The sequence below is a fragment of the Acyrthosiphon pisum genome, chromosome A2 (assembly GCF_005508785.2).
Source record: "Acyrthosiphon pisum isolate AL4f chromosome A2, pea_aphid_22Mar2018_4r6ur, whole genome shotgun sequence".
NCBI lineage: Eukaryota > Metazoa > Arthropoda > Insecta > Hemiptera > Aphididae > Acyrthosiphon > Acyrthosiphon pisum.
In genome coordinates this window covers 60530082-60549517 of record NC_042495.1, presented here as the reverse complement: position 1 = coordinate 60549517, position 19436 = coordinate 60530082, and the positions used below count along the sequence as shown (strand labels likewise).

At 30.8% G+C, this 19436-nt stretch overlaps 1 protein-coding gene across 4 annotated transcripts in view; it reads right to left on the bottom strand.

The window, feature by feature from the left end:
* LOC100166467 (glycine receptor subunit alpha-4-like) overlaps positions 1-19416 on the bottom strand; it is a 27165-nt gene extending 7749 nt beyond the window's left edge. Inside the window, exons 1-8 of one of the 4 annotated variants that reach the window (XM_016804666.2) lie at positions 19239-19416; positions 10304-10493; positions 9298-9530; positions 9092-9174; positions 8448-8618; positions 7461-7616; positions 5597-5762; positions 2922-3081 (exon numbers count right to left, since the gene is read on the bottom strand). In XM_016804666.2, coding sequence (XP_016660155.1) covers positions 2922-3081; positions 5597-5762; positions 7461-7616; positions 8448-8618; positions 9092-9174; positions 9298-9530; positions 10304-10493; positions 19239-19312 — 1233 coding nt within the window. In that variant the 5' untranslated portion in view covers positions 19313-19416. The remainder of the gene's footprint in view (positions 1-2921; positions 3082-5596; positions 5763-7460; positions 7617-8447; positions 8619-9091; positions 9175-9297; positions 9531-10303; positions 10494-19238) is intronic. The other 3 variants (XM_016804668.2, XM_001942964.5, XM_016804667.2) reach the window with 3 other exon arrangements.
* Positions 19417-19436: the final 20 nt, after the last annotated feature.

The window sequence follows — 19436 nt, the reverse complement described above, 5'->3', positions numbered from 1 at the left end:
GTATTCTTTAGTTTTGACTCTCAAAAATATGTAGCAACTAGATGGGTACAACACGATTGCGAATGAATGACGCTTATCAGAGAATATGTTTTTTTAGCCGAAATACGAACGATTGCGAACGTTTACTAAGAAGTATTCAAACACGTCAGGAAAAACCAAAAAAAAAATGCAGGAAAAACGTGTATTTTTACTCAAAATTAGTTTTTGACAAAATCAATTTTGTTTTTTTGGTGTACCTAACTCAAAATCAAACTACCATAGAAACATGGTTTTTCACCAAGGTTTAAAAGAACATTTTCCAAATATTTTGATTCTTTTTAAAGCTATTTATGAGCATAAAATTTTTCGATTTTTATTAGTTTTTTTTATATCATTGTAGATGAAAAATTATTCGCTCAGTCAAACAATTTTAAAATGTAATACAAACATAAGAAGTGTAATTTAAAAAAAGGTGGGTAAGTGAATGTCACTCTGTTGTACAGTAGTGGGTCACTGTATAATGGATGGTATTACATTTGAATTCAATGATATAATATCATTGTATAAGAAAAACGATTCTGAGCGGAGACGGTATGTCAGTCTAGGAATAAGACATAATATAGTCTATGGTATTGTCTTAATTGTCTAAAAAATTGACTTATAATTATAGGTACCTATAATAAATTCCAAATTAATCATATCACAATATCTATTAGGTACTTATAACGCGTTATACATCAACAACAAACCGTGGTACTATCATAGATATATAATAGTATACTTTAGAAGTTTCAAGTATAAAGTATAGGCAGTGGCGCCAAACCTATAACCCAAGAGGGGCGACCGCCCCCTTTTTTTTTCGGTGGGTGGGGTCGTGGGGGTCCGTGGGTACTCCAGCAAACTACTTATGAATTATGTTCCTAATAAGCTATTAATGTATACATATGCAGCACTGAAGCGAGCGTAAACGGAGGTGGTGGTCCGTATAACTTTTTACTTGCCCCCCCTTTGAAAATATAGTTCGGCGCCACTGAGTATAGGTACCCACGAATAATATTATACAATCACAACAAAATAACTAAAATATTTATTCTAGGTTTTTTAATATGTAATTTCGTCCAAATTTCCACTTAAAATGACTATAAAAATAAACAGTGCCTATCTATTTTTTAGATTTTTTGGTAACAGAATTAACTACTTGCGTGGAATCTTGTTTTAAATTTTCAATCCTTAGATATATAAGTTAAACATTTTATAATTTTTTAACTACAAAATTATTATTCAATTTTCAACATGATATGTAAATGTTGTAAAAAAACAAACTTTAATGCTTATAAAAAAAATTGTGCCTATGAATATGTAATATATTTCAACTGCTGTTGAAACAGTATATCAGGAGTCTTGCATTAAATTGTCACGCTTTTTTACCCAACAGGCAACAAACAAAATTTTATTGATAGTTATAGAAAAAAAACTAAAAAAAACTGAAAACTGAGAATGTCCGTAAACAGCTCAAAAAGAGTCAAAATATTTTTAAAATGTTATGGTGTATAGAAAATGAAAATATTAACATTCAGTGAAATTTTCAAATATCTACAGTTTTTTAATTACAATAAAATAAAAAAATCGTCACATGAGAAATCGAGCAAATATCAAATGTTGTAAAAATATGAATTTCAAACGCTCATAAAAATTCAATTTGACTTTCTTGTAGATATTTTTTTTTTTGATAAAGGTAAACAATATTATGAAAAATATATTAAAAAAAAATTTTTTACGAATTTTTAACTCAAAATAATTTGCTAATTTTCGTGATTTTTACATATTTTGTCAATTTTTGAATTTTAAATGCTAATAAAAAAAAACTGTGACTAAGGATTTTTAATATTTTTCAAATGTCATTGTAATAATATAGTAGGAGACTTGTATTAAATTTTTAAGTATTTTTACTCAACAAATAAAGTTTTATTGACATTCATAGAAAAAATTGAAAGAACTAATAAAATTGGAATCTGAAAATGTCCCTAAACAATTTAAAACAAATCAAAATATTTTGAAAAATGTATCATGTATAGAAAATGGAAATATAAACAACCAGTGAAAATTTCATGTATCTACGGTCATTTGTTTTAAAGTTACACCGAAAACCAAAATTAATTTTCTCGAAAACAGATTTTGCGTAAAAAATCCCGTTTTTCCTTAATTTTCAGAAAAATTAAAAAATTATCAATGAAATAATTCATATAGTAGAAAGGGGGTGGCATTGTTTAAAAAACAGAAGTACCTATGTATCTACACAAGACACGCCTTAGGCAACAAAAAATGTTTGAGAATTCGAGAATATCGTCTTTAAGTACTAAGTAGGTATATTTAAAAATTCCGAAAATTCAATATTAAATAACCGAATTAATGAAAAAAAAGAGAGAGCTATGAAGCATGCTTGGTGAATTACCTTGTACATATCGCAATATATCATACATTCATACTGTGCATACTATGCAGCTATGCGTATTTATATAGCTCTAATGCTTTACCTAAAGGTAAAATACGTAACTTATACGTCATTTATTTTATACGATACAGCTGCAATCTCGCTGAATGACAAAGGCTCCACGCGTGCACATTTTATAAAAAAAACTTGTGCCACAACCCACCTGGATATCTTTTCGGCATAACATATTCGCGATTTCGCATATTATAATAATATTATAGCCTATAGGTATACACAAACGTAGCCACATGGTGACGACAACAATAAAGAACAACTCGACCCGACCTACCTATTATACCGATACGCCTATATCCTATATTTCTATACCGTATACATTTATAATTTATATATTATATAGGGAAAGGGAATATGCATTATATACAAGGAAGAAAATGTCTTTGTGCTATTATAGGTGTATTATGTATTTATACTATAGGTATTTATACTTTACATTGTTCTGTAGCCTTATTCCGTCGAGAAATAAACTGCCGGCTGCGATGGTTTGTCGCGGTCGGTCGTTATTGACTATCCCCTTGGACATTTTGCTCGCTTTGATCGATGACTTAAACATTTGTTTGTTGGATTTGCTTTTTAACTTGACGGGATGACAACTGAAAAAATAATGGTTGCACATTTGCTCCTCTTCTCGTAGTTAATAATACATTGCATTTTGCACAAATAACTACGTATCTCGGTTAGTTGCGTATCTGCCATGTATACATCCTACATCTATAAATTATAATACAACTAACTTATCTAAAGATTCGATATAGGTACGACGTACCTGATACCTGGTACGTAGATTCGTATATGGATTTACGAACGGAGAATTTTGAGTAGTTAATAGCCAATAGGTACCTATTAACTAGACATGGACTTGGCATAATGGAATCTATATTATATTCTCTTGCAGGGTAAACTCCACGCAATACACCACACCACCCGTAATGAATCCATAAAAATCGTTTTTCGGGGAAAAAACTTACAGAGGCACATTTTACAGTAGTCGTACCAAATTTTTGCAATACATATAAAATGTAGGTATATGTTTTTTTATTTAAATATATTTATTTATTTATTAAAAACTATTAAGTCTTGATTTAAAAAAAATTTAAATGATACGATACAGATAAAGTTACCATCTATGAAGTGTGGAAATTCGGTAAATCTACTGTAAATAATGTATACTAATAAATTAAGTTTGTCCCACGCGAAACCGTTTTTTCTTTTTATATAATCTAAATACCTACCTACTTATTATTATCAACTACTCGTACTAAATTTGATTATTGTAACTTATAAAATTATAATCTAGATAGTAAATAAAAATTTTTCCAGAAACGCTATAAAGACTTAAAAGTATATAAAAAATATTTTCAAAAACAATAATTATAGTGAGAGTTTTATGTTCAATGAAACACCAGGTATAAGATTGAACGACGTATATTATAGTACAAAAACACCTTGTATAAATACTAATTAGGTAATAGGTCATTCGTAAAAGAAGAAATTCAATCATAAATTCACAACTTTACCATTAATATTGATAGGTCTACGAACTTAACTTTTTTATTTGTAACAGTGTATAAAGTATGTTGATATTTATTTGATTCGTATTTCATGATATGTAATATTATGTACCTACACTGCAGTACACGTGTACAATTATAGAATATCAGCTATTGATTTTTTCAGGATAGGAGTAAAGGACGCAGTTTTCGTGTTTCGAAGTAAACGCTGATTGTTGGTAGCGCCACGGACTTCATGAGGGCAGATGTTAACTCCGCCACGAGTAAATTTTTTTAGTGTAAACTCCGCCAAGAAAAAAAATAGGTAAATTGGGTTCATATAAGCTCCACCAGTGAAAAAAATTAGGTAAAATTGAGTTGATGTAAACTCCGCCAGTGATGAAAATCATGTAACGGTAACTTATCAATATAATAATTATAGGTATACTAGCTGATCCCATACACTTCGTTGCCCGTTAAATTTACCAAATTCTATATCACTCATACTTTTTACTTAGTTCAATCCGTTATTTAATATTCAAAACTTATCTTAACTTTTCTGTTGCCCGTTTCCGTTAAACATTCTACAATATTTATATATTTTATTGTAACGTAAAATGTAAGTATAATGTAACAATATCCTATTCCTCCAGTGGAAAAGTAAGTTATTCAGTCATTTTATTCGGTCACACCCCTCTAAGAGATGGTATGCAGTTCGGACAGACCCATCCAAGAGACAGCATGCAATTTGGACATTCAAATTTATATTTATTTTCTTGGCATACAATTTGGATGCTTCGGGAATTTGTGTTGTAAAAAACCTAAGCCGTTTGGGAATTCATCTTTTTGTAAAAAGGGAGCTGTTTGGGAATCGAACTTTTTATGATACTAGAGCCATTTATAGGAAAAACGGTAGTCGAATGGTTTACGTCTTTTTATCTAACCGGTATTCTGGCGAAGTTTAAAATCACCCCTCCACGATTTAGTATCCCTTATCATTATAATTATAGACACAGACATTTCTAAATTTTACCCACACCCGGAGTGGATTTTCATAGCTAATTGATAAATATTGTTTCTATTATATTATATTATATCTGTGACTGAATGGAGCAGTGGCGCGAGGCTGCGATGAATATACAAATCGCAGTCCACCTTCAAAGACATTACTACCTGGTGGCTGGTTACTAATATAATGATTTTCATACTTTGCATTTTCAAAACCATTTTCCACCCAGATATTTTGCTTGTAATCAATATGACTTAAACTCTGTGGCTATTCAGAAGAAGTCAGAGGATATTTTTGATTAGTCGAGCAAAGCGAATACACCAAACCGGTATATTAAAATGTCCATTTTCAAAAAAATATAAGGTTATATTAAATATATGCATGGTAAAGTACATATAATACTATCTTAAACCCCTGCGTCCCTTTCCACGATCTAGCCCAAATTACACCACTGCTTACATTGATTTTCTCATTTAAACATAGGTACATGACTCACATGAGTAACATCTTGAACTCTCTTAAACATATTTGCGTCTCCTGCTCCTGTTCTGTGCAAAAGTCTGTGCTCGGCACACATATAATATCATATTATTTTATAGGTACACTCACCCGTATCGCCATATCGTGTTGACAAACGCGAATTCAGCCAACGAGAGAAATATGAACGCGGTACACACGATAAACCACAAGTCGTTGGATCTAATATAGGACACATTAGGTAGCTTGGAACCCGTATCGACACCCAGCTGGAAGTATGTGAGCATTGTGCTTGTACCTGCAATATTAACCGTGGTGTCATGGTTATATAGTTATATTATATTATGTATATTTACATATTATACATTATGATTTTATGATTGGGTATACCCAAAAGTAAACCGGTAAGACAGTTAGCGGCGTACACGGACATTTTTAATTATGGAGGGGGCAGAGGGTCATACGCAGTTCAAGCTGTTCACGGTCATTATTATTATAATTAATACCCACTATGCCACTACCTATGGCAATATCTACAGTAAAATGTTTAAATGTGATATTTTTTTCGTCAACAGAATATAATAAAAGATATTATAATTATTCAATAATTGTATAATATAAACCTATGCGGCATATAACCAACATAGACGTAAATAGGGGGGGGCTTAGGAGGGCTTAGCCCTCCCTAAGCCATCTGAAGCCCTCCTTAAGATATTTTAATATATAGGTAATCATTATTATGGTAGATTACTAGATTATGTAAAAGCATCCATCAGATCGTCACGTTATGGCGGTTTCCAATAAAAAAAATTATATCTTAAAACAAATATGAGAGTTGAATGTATATTTGTAGCTATTATATATAGTAGACCTATGTCTACTCAAAAAATACTTAACCGATTTTGCGAAAATTTCAAATTGTTCTTGGAGATATTAGGAAAGTTCATTATACAATCCACCACAAATTAATTGTCCATATTAGTCGAGTTAGTTCACAAAGTGACGCAAATTTGCCTGTTAACTGAGGTAAGTAGATACACCAAAACCAATATAGGTACCTTCACTTATACAATCTAAATTTTGTATTTTTTAATTTTGTCACGGGAAAAATTGGGTTATAACACTAAAGTTATATAGCCTCAAAAAACGACTGGACCGTTTTAAATAAACATTATATCAATTGTTATGTAAAAATTATTAAATTGGTTAATTTTTAAACTCCTATAGGCCATAGCCTATGGATAGCTAAAGAATAGTTCACACGTAATTTTTTTCAGCATACGAAAAAAAAATTTTTTTTTGTGTATCTAAATGGTTACAATTGGTTACATATTTGTATTATATAATTAGAAAAAATGTGACATATACATTTTGTACAAAATATTTATTATAAATACATATCTTTGGACTAGACATTAATTAATTACTTTAAATATACTTATATACATTAATTTACATTTAATTTGTGATAGTTTTGAATTGTATTATATAGATCAAATACAATTGTGTGTAAGTAGTGGGTGGAAGATAAGTCTCTCACTCTTTTTGTTTTTGAAACCTTTTGGGCTCAAGCCCTATGAATTTGAGGACCCTATTAACGTCCATGATAACCAAGCAAATAACTACCATGGTGACGGTATTAGTACATCAAACTAGGTTAGGTTATGTTAGGTACTTTTTACTGACAGCTGTAGTTGTTGTAAGACAGCAGTGTATGTGAAGAAGTAGAAGATTGTTTTTGTCTTTGATCCCATTATCACAACACAAATACTATCGCTGAATAAAAATTAAATTTTTATCTAAAATAAAATAATTATTTAAGCATTGATAATTTTGATTTTATTGAAATAAACATATTGTGGTGATGAGGGGGGGACAACCCTTCCCCGTATACGCCACTGAAAACATACCCTTCAGCTTTTGTGTGTTTGTTCATTACCACGGTCACCGCTCAAATTAAATTTGTGGAATTTCTTTTTCTTTTGTAAATACGTACCGATTGCGACACGCGCGGGTGTCGCGTCGGGTGCCATCCAAAACGACACCCACGAAATTGTCACCAACAATATGCCAGGCACGTAATAGTCCATGATATAGAACCCGTACTCTCTGGCCAATAGGAACGTTAACGTCAACGATGTGTAACGGTAAGCTGTAATACGAGACAAATCAGCTTGGTTAACCTAGATTACTAACCTTATTTATCCGCCTTTATTTCTAACCATTCGTCAATATGACGAATACTACAAATATTATGAACAATTAACCATTTTTAATATTGGTTCAATTCAATAAATAAAAAATATAAATAAAAAACACAATAATAAATTAAGCTCTTGGATAACTTTATTATAAATAATATTATAAAAAAAAAACTTTTGCTTTATTTTATTTTTACTTTTCGGTTATCGGGATAGATACAGAACATAATATTATATGAGAGATACAAGGGGGTGTTTAATAATATTAGATAAAATGCGTAAAAATAGCAACAATAAAATGATCAGTGTTCGTAACATCGACGTATATGGTTAGCGATCTAGGGTTAAGTTGTTAACTCAGTGGCGTAACTGGATAAAAATATAGGGGGGGGGGGAATTAACCTCCCGTTCGGCCGTTCCTGCAGTAGTCATAATCGCGATTTCAAGATAATAACGTGTTCACGAATCACGGATAATAATAGTCACGAATAATGTGATTATTGCGATAACAGTAACACTGACAATACGTCAACATAAAATTATTCAACAAAATAAACCTAAAATAAATATAAACTTTTATTAAGTAATTTGAGGAAAAAAATATTTTAATATTATAATATTATGTTAACATTCTTGTTAAAAATACTTTTTAAATGTGGATTATGTGGAGCAAAATGATACTTTTGTCCCCACAAACATTTCTGGACATTATGCATGCCTACTTAATACAGATGTATTAAATGCATATAAGTATCTATGTATATAACCACAGAGGTACTTACTAGAAGTCGGGTCCAGAGAAATTGGTTCAACGTAGTGTTCGGAGCTGTGCGGTATAATTTTCAGCAATTTGTATTCCGTCAGATAAGGCACCCACGAGTTATCATTCAGGGCTGCGGTGACCGGTGATTCTACTTCCCATTCAAGCACCAACTGTGTGGTGTCGTACCTCCCTGCAACCAAGTTCGTCACAGACCACAGTCGGGGTTCATACTTCATATTTTCATATTATATATTATATAGTCACTTCTGACAAATCCTTTTTCCTAATATTAAATATACTAGCCACCAGGCAGGTAGCCTATAAAATATAGGTATTATGAACAATTAGTTTTTTTAACGTCCCTAAAAGTTACTTGTCACCTCACATTTATGGCTCAGTTATGCAAAACTAAATTTCGTTATAATATTTGAATAGTTGCCAAATGCAGAAAAATAAATAAAAAAATAAAATAAAAAATGGCATTTGATATACCGGTACACAATGGCCGTTCTACACGAGCGAATCACTTTGAATTATATCTATTGTACCTAAGTCGTGAATAATGGGGGAGGGGTTAGCACCTTTGAATTTAATAATAATATTTGTATGTTCGACATACGCGTATTATAATATAACAGGCTACACGTGGCGTTATGCCCTTACAGGTTTCCATGATCAAATGACACTGTTGGCGGTCGAACGGGAATCTGCCTAGCTTCACCCAACAAAACACGGATGTCTTCAACCTATAATATGGCACAGGTAAACCACGGGTACCACGTGGTTAACAATTATAAACGTCAATCCGTATAATAACATAATTTATTAGTAATAATAAATTGTCAAGAACCAAGCTATAGCTGTCGCACCTGACCGATAACATCACGGTCCCGTCCGGTAACACAGTGACCATCAGGTCTTCGGTCATGTCGGCCACCGTCAGTGAGTGTTTCTCGTTGGCAATGTACACGTTCGGTAACCATATTCGCTCCAATATACCCTTTTGGCATACCACTTCGGAAGAGTCCATCGGTGCTAAATTGTCAAATGCTAGTCGGACGTCTTTCCACCGGAATTGTAACAGTATCCGTACTTTAAAGTCCTATTAATCCAATTCAAAGCATATTATATAACTAATTTGATCTATTATTATTATATTCGTATCTCAAATGTTGTAAGTAACCATCATTCTATTATGCTATGTGACAAAAATAAAAAAAACCAAATAAAACTAGTCGCCACATACTTGTTTTGAAACGAATAAGAACCTATATTATAATATTATATAATAAATAATAAAATAAAACTTAAATATTACATAATAGGACTTTAGTCTATAGGATATTAGTATACCGTATACGTGTACTTATATTATTATTTATTAATAAATAATATATATATTATAACCTTTTTATAGTCACCATAATACCATAATCATCAATCATCACAAATGGGCTGCTGTATTTCTTATATATTTATTTAATATCTATAGAACACTCCAGCCAAATGTTTATATGTATGGCAGCTGCCATACATAAACATGAACTTCGGCACCACTGAGAACACTAGATCAATATTTAGAATTGCAGTTAATTACCTTAAAAAAACTAGAACAGTTTAAGCTTTTGACGTGGATAATATGCAGGGTAGGTATACTTCAGTCTTAAATAATTCAATCTACCGTAATGCGCTGCAGCTTTTGAATTCAAATTCCAAATCAAATGCGTTCAATTATAATATAGACTATGGCATATGGCCATATGGGTTCACTCAGCCATACTTACGAATATTATGTGTCGATTATTTGATTTATCAAATCAATATAATATTACCAAAAGTTTCAATCGTCAAAATATAATAAAACGTTAAACGCACCAGGTTTCGCGGGTACACAGAAGTCAAATGGTAGACATGAATCCTAGTGAACACGACGATTGGATTGTGTGCGACGAGTTTTCCGGGAGCCACTGTTTTGTCGTACCGACATGGATCGGTCAACCACCGAAGTATTTTCTCCGACGACGATACTTCATCGTTGTACTCCGATCCGCAAGTTTTGTTTGGCCTAGACAGTAAACATACCTATATAATGTATAAACTGCGTTCGGTTTGAATAAAATAGCTGAGCTCTACAAGACTGCGACTATAGAACTGCATGCTGTAGTGATGAGAATAATAGTATAATACTATAATACCCTTAAATCTTAGTACACCTATTCCTAGACATCCGTCGAAAAAAATAATTTCTGCCGTTCTTGGCTTAAAGGCATATACAAATATAAATAATCCGAATTACATAGTAATGTATATAGTATATCTGTATAATATAGAAAACACTAAAATAGTAAGCTGACTGACTAATCTATCAACGCACAACTCAAACCATTGGATGGATTGGGCTGAAATTTGGCATACAGATAACTATTATGATGTAGGCGTCCGCTAAGAAAGGATTTTTGGAAATTCCACCCCTGAAGGGGAAAAAGGGGGTTGTAAGAATACAATAGTGGCGCCATCTATCAAGCAATATTTAATTTAAATATACAATATTGGTTATAAAAAACCAAAACGTACGTACTTGATATTTGAAATAGTGGTTCATTTAATGATCTAGATGCGCAAGATTGCTAGATTGCTTTTGGTTTCAGGTTATATAATATATACGAATTATTTCACAAAGCTAGATACAATTACGCCAATTTGTCCGTAAAAATAAAATTTAATAAATTAAAATTAAATAACCCCCAAAATATGTTAATATATAAATATTAAATAGGTACTCCTAAAAATTCGGGATGATCAACTATTCTTACTAGTCTTCAATACTATTTTAGTCTTTAGGAGGTACACTGTACAAACATTTTTTTTGAACTACAAAGATATACTAATCATGACAAATTATATAGGTATCATCACAGTTGTACTAGTTTTGCGCAGTAGATACGCATCTTCTTCAACTCCGGCCTATATTGTAGTTCTCCACTTCTCATTGGTTGATTAATGATTTTGTTCTATGTTATATATGTATGTATATGATTGACAGCCACAGGCACGGATCCAGGAATATATTTTTGGGCGGGCCCGTAAATTTAACCACATAAGATATGCAGTAAAATTAAGATTTAATAAAGAATAATTTTCATTTAGTTATAAATATAATAATAGTTTAAAAAAAAAAATATATTGAAATACAGTTACATGGAAAAATTTGACCTAAAAAATTTAACTTATTACTAGCAAATTCATTTGAAATTTCGTCTGGATTTTGTATTAACTCTTCACTTTTTTCTCGTTCAATCGATAGCAGAGCCAAGTTGTGCAAACGTTTTCCGGTCATGGTCGATCTATTATATGTTTTAATTCTTCTCATTGTAGAAAAACTCCTTTCAGCTGTAGCACTTGAAATTGGAATAACTAAAATTCGTCTGTACACTTCTTCTAGCTGTAAGAATGATGCTCCCATGCTTTTAATTGATAAATAGGCTTCTATAGAATTTGAATCTGCAGCAAACATTTTTTTTCTTAAATCACATTGTGCTCTCAACTTTTCAATAAATTGATAATCTGTAGAAATTCCTGGCAATTTTATAAGTGTGTCAAAGTCTAAAAACATTTTAGAGCTTGGATTACAGGCTTCCACTGCTTCAATTAGTTCTGTTTGCTTAAATCTTCGGTTCATTTCCATGACGATATTGTCAATTATTTCAAAGTATTGACTTCTCATTTTTATTTCGTGTTCATGTTTCATGGCCTAAAAAAAGTATTTATAAATAAAATAAAACAGGATTTTAGAATATCATATTATATAAAGAATGGCAACTTGTTTTTATGTGTGAATAACTATTTACTATAATAATATAACAATCTACGTGTATATACTGTACATATAGATATTAGGTATGTATTTGTTTTCATGTAAGTATTCAATAATTGCGCAAACAATTTGTTAAATATAAAATAAATGGTTATGCCTTAATAAATAGCTAAAAAAACAAAATAAAACTTACCTATTTGATGTATATGCTCAGCACATAAACAATTCGTAGATGGATTTCCAACAAATTTTAATATTTAAATTATTTAATTAAAATGTGGATTCAGGTATCGCGTATTGGAAGTTCACAGCAGACAGAATAATATTACGAGTACACGTGTGACGTGTGTCAATCACGATTTAAGATAGTACTATCTTACTATCTATACTTATCTATACTATCTTAAATCGTGGTGTCAATTAACAATTGGTGGTCGGGTGATGCCCAGTTTTACGTGCACTTATTATATCTTATCGGAGTTCCATCGGCATTCGAACGACGACGATCGATATTTAGATAAAATCAGGTTAATCACACGGGCAATTACATGTTATTAATAAAAACTTATTATAATAATGGTACCTAGATATAATGTTGTTTTGTTATACTCCCCATGCACGATTAATAGGTACATATATAATATATTTGATAAAATCAATTTTAAAACTTATAGTCAAAATTCTAAAATAACAACTTGAATGCCAATATTCAATATTCAAAATTAAAATTATTGTTCTTGAAAATTTTGGGTGGGCCAGGGCCCACCCGGCCCACCCTCTGGATCCGCGCCTGGACAGCCAATAAGAAGTGGTGAACAACCGCGATATAGGTAGGTAAAGTAAAGAGTGGAGGATGCGTATCAAAATGCTATGATGATACCTATATAATTTGTCATGATATAGTAATATAGGTTTTGTTTTATCACCCACTTCGCTGTGTCCGCAATCTATACCGCAGGTAGATTTCCAACGTGATAATATTATACTGCCCAGTGTCCACATAACCATAAGCTCAGTGGCGGAACTACATATGATTGAAGGCGGGATTTTCCGCGGGCCTCATCGTGAAAGGGGCCTCGGCGCCTCGCAGCAAAATGTACTTTTTAAAAAAAATTTTGGTTCAAGTAAATAAAATCATTGAATACTGAAATAATACTAAGTATACTGATAGCGGATAACCATACACCATACTCAGTATTTAGTAGGTAGGTACTAATAATAATTAATGTAAATAATAATATTATACGAGTATAATAATATTGTCATGTCTTATCGCGAAATGCGGGCATGCGGCGGCGATACGCGGTAACTCAGAGTGGAGCCTATAATAGCTGGTATACTAAATTATAGAAATAGATTATTATAATATACTACATTACTACGGTCTACCGCCAGCAGAACTTGCCACACAAATTGAGTCTGTTTGCTTCTGAACTTAAGTCTTGTAACAGCGTTTTTGATATGACTGAATTACTAATAATTGAAAATAATAATTTGATTACTAGCTTCCCTGACTTATTAACGGCATTTTACTTGTTCCTTACATTACCGGTTACTGTGGCGAGTGCAGAAAGGACATTCTCAAAACTTAAACTAATTAAAAATTATTTAAGAAGCACAATGTCCCAAACACGGCTTAGTGGTCTTGCGATGATTTCAATAGAAAATGAGTGTGCTAAAAAATTGGACTTATCGTTATTGGGGAAGACGTTTGCTCAAGACCGTATAGCAGAAAAAAATCATTTTCAATGTAAATAAAATATTATTATTACTGTTTCCGAAATTATAATTAAATAAATTATTAATTTACTATAAATATATTTTTTTTTTATTGCATACAAGTAAACAGCCAAATGTTTAGAAATTTAAATTACAGATATAGGGCCTCCAAAAATATTGTATCCACGGGCCTCAATGATCGTAGTTCCGCCACTGCATAAGCTTGTCTCACGGGCAACGCCACGCGAGATGGCCAAAAATTAAAATATAATATGATTTTGTTTCCATATTCACAGCGAATTGTATGCAAAAGGAGATAATTAATCAAAATATTTTCCCGGGCACCGCTGGGTTATTTAGCTAGTACCTTATATATAAACTAGCGCACGAGTGACTGATTCATAACAACGCAGTGCCGAACCTATTACAGCTATCGATTTGAAATTTTGAGGGTAGATTGATATTATAATTTCACCGTGCACTAAGAAAGGATTTTGCAACATTTTGATTTCAAGGAGTTAAAATCGGAAAAAACGAAATTGTATGTGTAAATTGTATACCTAATATACCTATATACAACGAACATTATTATTATTATTTCCATGATTACCATTATTATTGTTCATTTTCATTATTAAACAAATTCAGTATTAAATAATTCAATTTAATTTGTTTAAATATTTATTATATAATATATTGAATTTTGACACCATTTTTTTTTAAAATAATATTTTTATAGCTTATAAATTTTAAAATGTATTCCTGTTTAGATGAATGACAATTTTTTTATACATTTTTATGTCCTGAAAAGTCTGGGTTTAGCACATGCCACATAGGTGTTTTTATTCGTATCGACGACGATATAATACCTATAGTAAATATAATACATTGCATATAATATTATATATATGCCATATTATGCAGTGGCATACGATACCGTCGATCTACTTCATGAAACATAGTTAACTTTTCATTTAATGGATAATGTTTTTCAGTATTGTGAGAACAATTTTACAAAGTCGATTTCCATATTGCAGGTGCATAGATAAGTAATAATTTCTAACAAATTTAATTATTTTTACATAGGTATTTTACTATTTTATAAAATGTAACGATAATTATTTTAAAAACTTTTCGTGGAGATACCACCTACCTACCTACCTAGTACCTACTAACTACTCGTTTTTAATCTAACCAGATATTTGTTGTCAGCTGTATTTAAACAGCTGCTAAGATACAATTACATTATGCATTTATGTAGGTACTTTAAAAATAATTAAAAATAGAAAAAGCTATTTATCCTAATTCCTGGGCTATTTTTACGAAAAATGTAATGAATATTTTGCCAAAAATCCACATTTTTCATGCGAAGAAATAACCATGGTTAATTAGACGAAAGTAATCAAATAAAAATTGTAACTTTTTATTGGTATATTATAGTTACAATATATATTGCTATATAGGTAATTAATTAGTATTTATAATACGTTAATATATATGTTCATAAGTATGGGACGCGAATTTGGTCCCAAAATACAATTCTCATATACTATACAATACGTCATAGTTGGGTACACTTTTATAGCTAATTGTGTCCCACTGTTCCGGATTTGTTTGGGCAATCAACTATTTGTGACTTGAGTCCTGGATTTGTTATGTTTATACCTACGTAAAGTGTACTCAGAAACTTTCGACATGCGCGCATCAAATATTGATTAATAATACCGAGTAGGTACCGATTATTAAATTATTTAATAATAATATATTATTATTATTAAATATATTTTTTTTTTATTTTTAGAAGAAAATATACAATCTATATCGTAGACATAATAAGTATATGTGCGATAGGGAGAGAAACAAATAGGGTGATACTTAAATTTGAGGAAAGAAGCCACCCACTAATGACACTTTCGTCTTGGTTTAATTAAATGCGAGTTTAGTTATATGTTAGTATTTATATTATATAATATATAGTTATAACTTATATAGTTATATGTAATTATTTAAAATAATAAATCTCTGCACCATTTACGTTTAAGTCGCCTTGGAGGGCTACCTGGGATTGTGAGGGATGATAAGTTTTTAATGAGTGGATTTGAATGAGAGGATAGACAGTTATGAAATTTTTATAAAAACGTTTAGCTTCGTCATTAATAGTATTTAAGTTACAATCTAAATGTAGGGTATGGTTTGATATGTATGGAGGTGCGTTAAATAATTTTCTTAAGGTCATATTTTGGAAAGCTTGAATCTTATTCAGGTTTGAATTTTTAGCATTTCCCCATAGCTGCAATCCGTATGTCCAAATGGGTTTTAATAAGGTTTTATACAAGAGAAGTTTGATATTAATCGGGGTGGCTTTGTTACCAATTAAATTCTTAAGCATACGTAGCCGATTGTTTAGGGATAGTCTTTTTTCACGTATGTGTTGAGCCCAAGCGTTGATCGAGGGTTAGACCAAGGTATTTTACTGAAGTTGATGAAGGAATAGGGATGCCATAAAGTAGTACCCTTGGGCAAGGTGCTTGTCTTAGTGTAAAAGTACTGTGTACTGATTTATTTTGATTTACTTTAAATTTCCATTTGGATTATTAAATATTAATAATAATAATTATTTAACAGTACGAAATCCAGCAAAGGATAGGTATATATTTAATAATAAATTTATATTGCAATTTGAAATTGATTTTTTATTAGTTATATGGAAATGTAAGATAAACTAAATTTGGCCAAAAACGGCAAAAACTAATCACAATATTAATAAATATAAAAATAAAAAAGGTGGACAAGTGGGTACCTACCACTCATTAGTTGGCCATGTGGGTCAGTAGTTCACTGAAATAGATGTGTTAAATTTGAATTCAATGATATAAAATAATTTTATACGAAAAACAATTCAGAGCGATGACGGTCGGTTAGTCTGTATTACTAAATTTTATTAAATTATTTCTATTAAAGTTGGTACCTAATTTATTTTGCCATTATTCATTCGTAATACTGTAGATTAATTTCATTTTTAACAAAAATTTTAAAATGTCATTGTTAAAAGTTTCAAGTGTCCACGAATGATATTTTTAAATCACGAGAAAATAACTAAAAATTGTTATTCTTGGATTAAATACCTAATTTTGTCCAAATTTGAACTCTAACTTTCTATTAAAAAACTGTTTATATATTTTTAGATATTTTGTTTATAGTATGAAAATCGCAAATGTTGAAAATATTTGAACTTCAAAACATTCATAAAAAAATATTGAGGATTTAGGTAAGCTCAACTTTTTTTTAATTACAGTAGGTATAGTAACGTATGAGGAACCTTGTACCTATTAATTTTTCAAATTTATTAACAGAGCAAAACATTATTTATCCACAATAACTGGAAAAGAAACAAAAAAAAAATGAAAAATTTCTCATGGCTATAAGACAGTCAAAATATTTTGTCACATTTGGAAAATGGTGATATCAACCATTGGTAAAAATTTTAAGTATCTAAGGTTATTTGCTTTTGAGTTACCTACACCAAAAAACCAGAATAAATTTTGTTGAAAACTGGTTTTCGTAAATTAATTTACGATATTTCCTAATTTTGTTATTGTTTTGTTTTTCCTTATGCTTTTGATAACTACCTACTAAGAATTTTTTACTTTTGTCGTACCTATCTAACCCAACGTATATTAACTAACCAACTAGATTCACTTTGCTACCGCAAAAAAGATGCTGCCGTAGAAAATCGAAGTATTTTTAGTTTTTACTGATCTAAAAACTTAAAATTAATAGGTAATTTTGAAACACAAAAAAAAAGCACACATCATTTTAAAATCAATACATTCATCGCTACGCTCAGAATCTAAAATAGATCAATTTATTGTGCCAAAGAACTTTCGCCTATTTTTAATTTTTATAATTAAGAAACAAGAAATTTGGTTTTGACAAAAAATATTATAGGTTCACGCACTAGGTGCAGTTGGAGCCTTAGACTATACATTGAGGTATTCATAAGTCATAACGTTTGCTGTCATTTGTCAAACTGCATACCTAACACTAATAATATATACGTTGAAACATTGAGAACAAATAATAAAAATACATATGTATTTTTCGTGCACAGATTATGTAAAATGTAATAATAGAAAAGCGAAATTTGCTGAGAACCTACCTATTCATTTCATTTGCTTCAATACATAAACGGCACATCGTTAACGATAACACTGTCCGGCTGCATTTCTGTTTGATTAAACAAAAGAAAACGGTGGCCAAAAAATAAACGTCGTTATTCGTTAAACATACTAATACAATAATACTATAACAACTAACGACTATATTCATCACCGTGTGTCTGTGTCCCCGTGTCTTATGAGTTATGGGCTATGACCTATATATTACTACACATAATATATAGGTATAAGGATATTTGGATATTGACTAAAATATTATATATGTCTATGTCTTATAATGTGTCTATTAAACCTATAGGTACTTCAGCTCGTAAAATAAATAAATATTAAAAAATATAATGTCAAAGCTAGAAAGGGGCAAAAACATGTAAGCAGTCAATTTCGGGTGGACATTTTCATTTTGCTGAGGGATGTGGGATGCAGATCATGAAATATGACATTCGTTTTTAAATTATTGATGTGTTTAAATTCAATAAAATCGTAAAAATACAAGTTATATATTTAAATTTTAACACTTATACCAAACATGCATAATATTATATAGCTGTTGATCTATATTTTATATAGGTACACAATAGCCAATGTAAATTAATAATGATGATCGCTACGAAAATAAGTAAGCATTCTTTGCACGTACAAATAAATCGATTCACCTACCTATATAATATTAGATCATAGGTAGGTAATAGTTCAGATCCCGGTAGTATAGATACCTAACCTATCCAAGTATCCAATATTGAATATAGAACACCTGGATACGCGATAATGCGTGTAATAATTATGAGTACCCAGATATACTAACGACGATGGCGCGATTTTCACGCATAAATTGCAGACGATCAATGGATAAGTACAAAGTACCTACCTACTCTACGTAATTTTTCAAAAACAAAAAAAATTTAAAAAATTTCATTAGGTCCTGCAGGTCGGATACTGACATTTGCAATAGTGCACGGTTCTGGAGATTAGTTATTTAGTATAATATGCGTAGCGTAGGTATTGCTTATATTATTATTATAATTATAATTATTTGTTAACGCAATACGTAACGTGGCCAAATTAAAAAAAAAATAACGAAAAAATACGTCAAAATTCTTACTTGGCAGACGGTAACGGTAGCACTACAGTAAACAATAAAACACAAACAAAATTGTACAACTTTATGTAAAACATGTTCAGCGTGAATGCAAACAAGCCGTAGTGTAGGTAGTGTGCGCGTCGTTATATGGTGTGCATATGTCTAATTTTCATTTTGAATTCGGCAATTTTTTTTTTACTATTATTATTTTATGGTTAA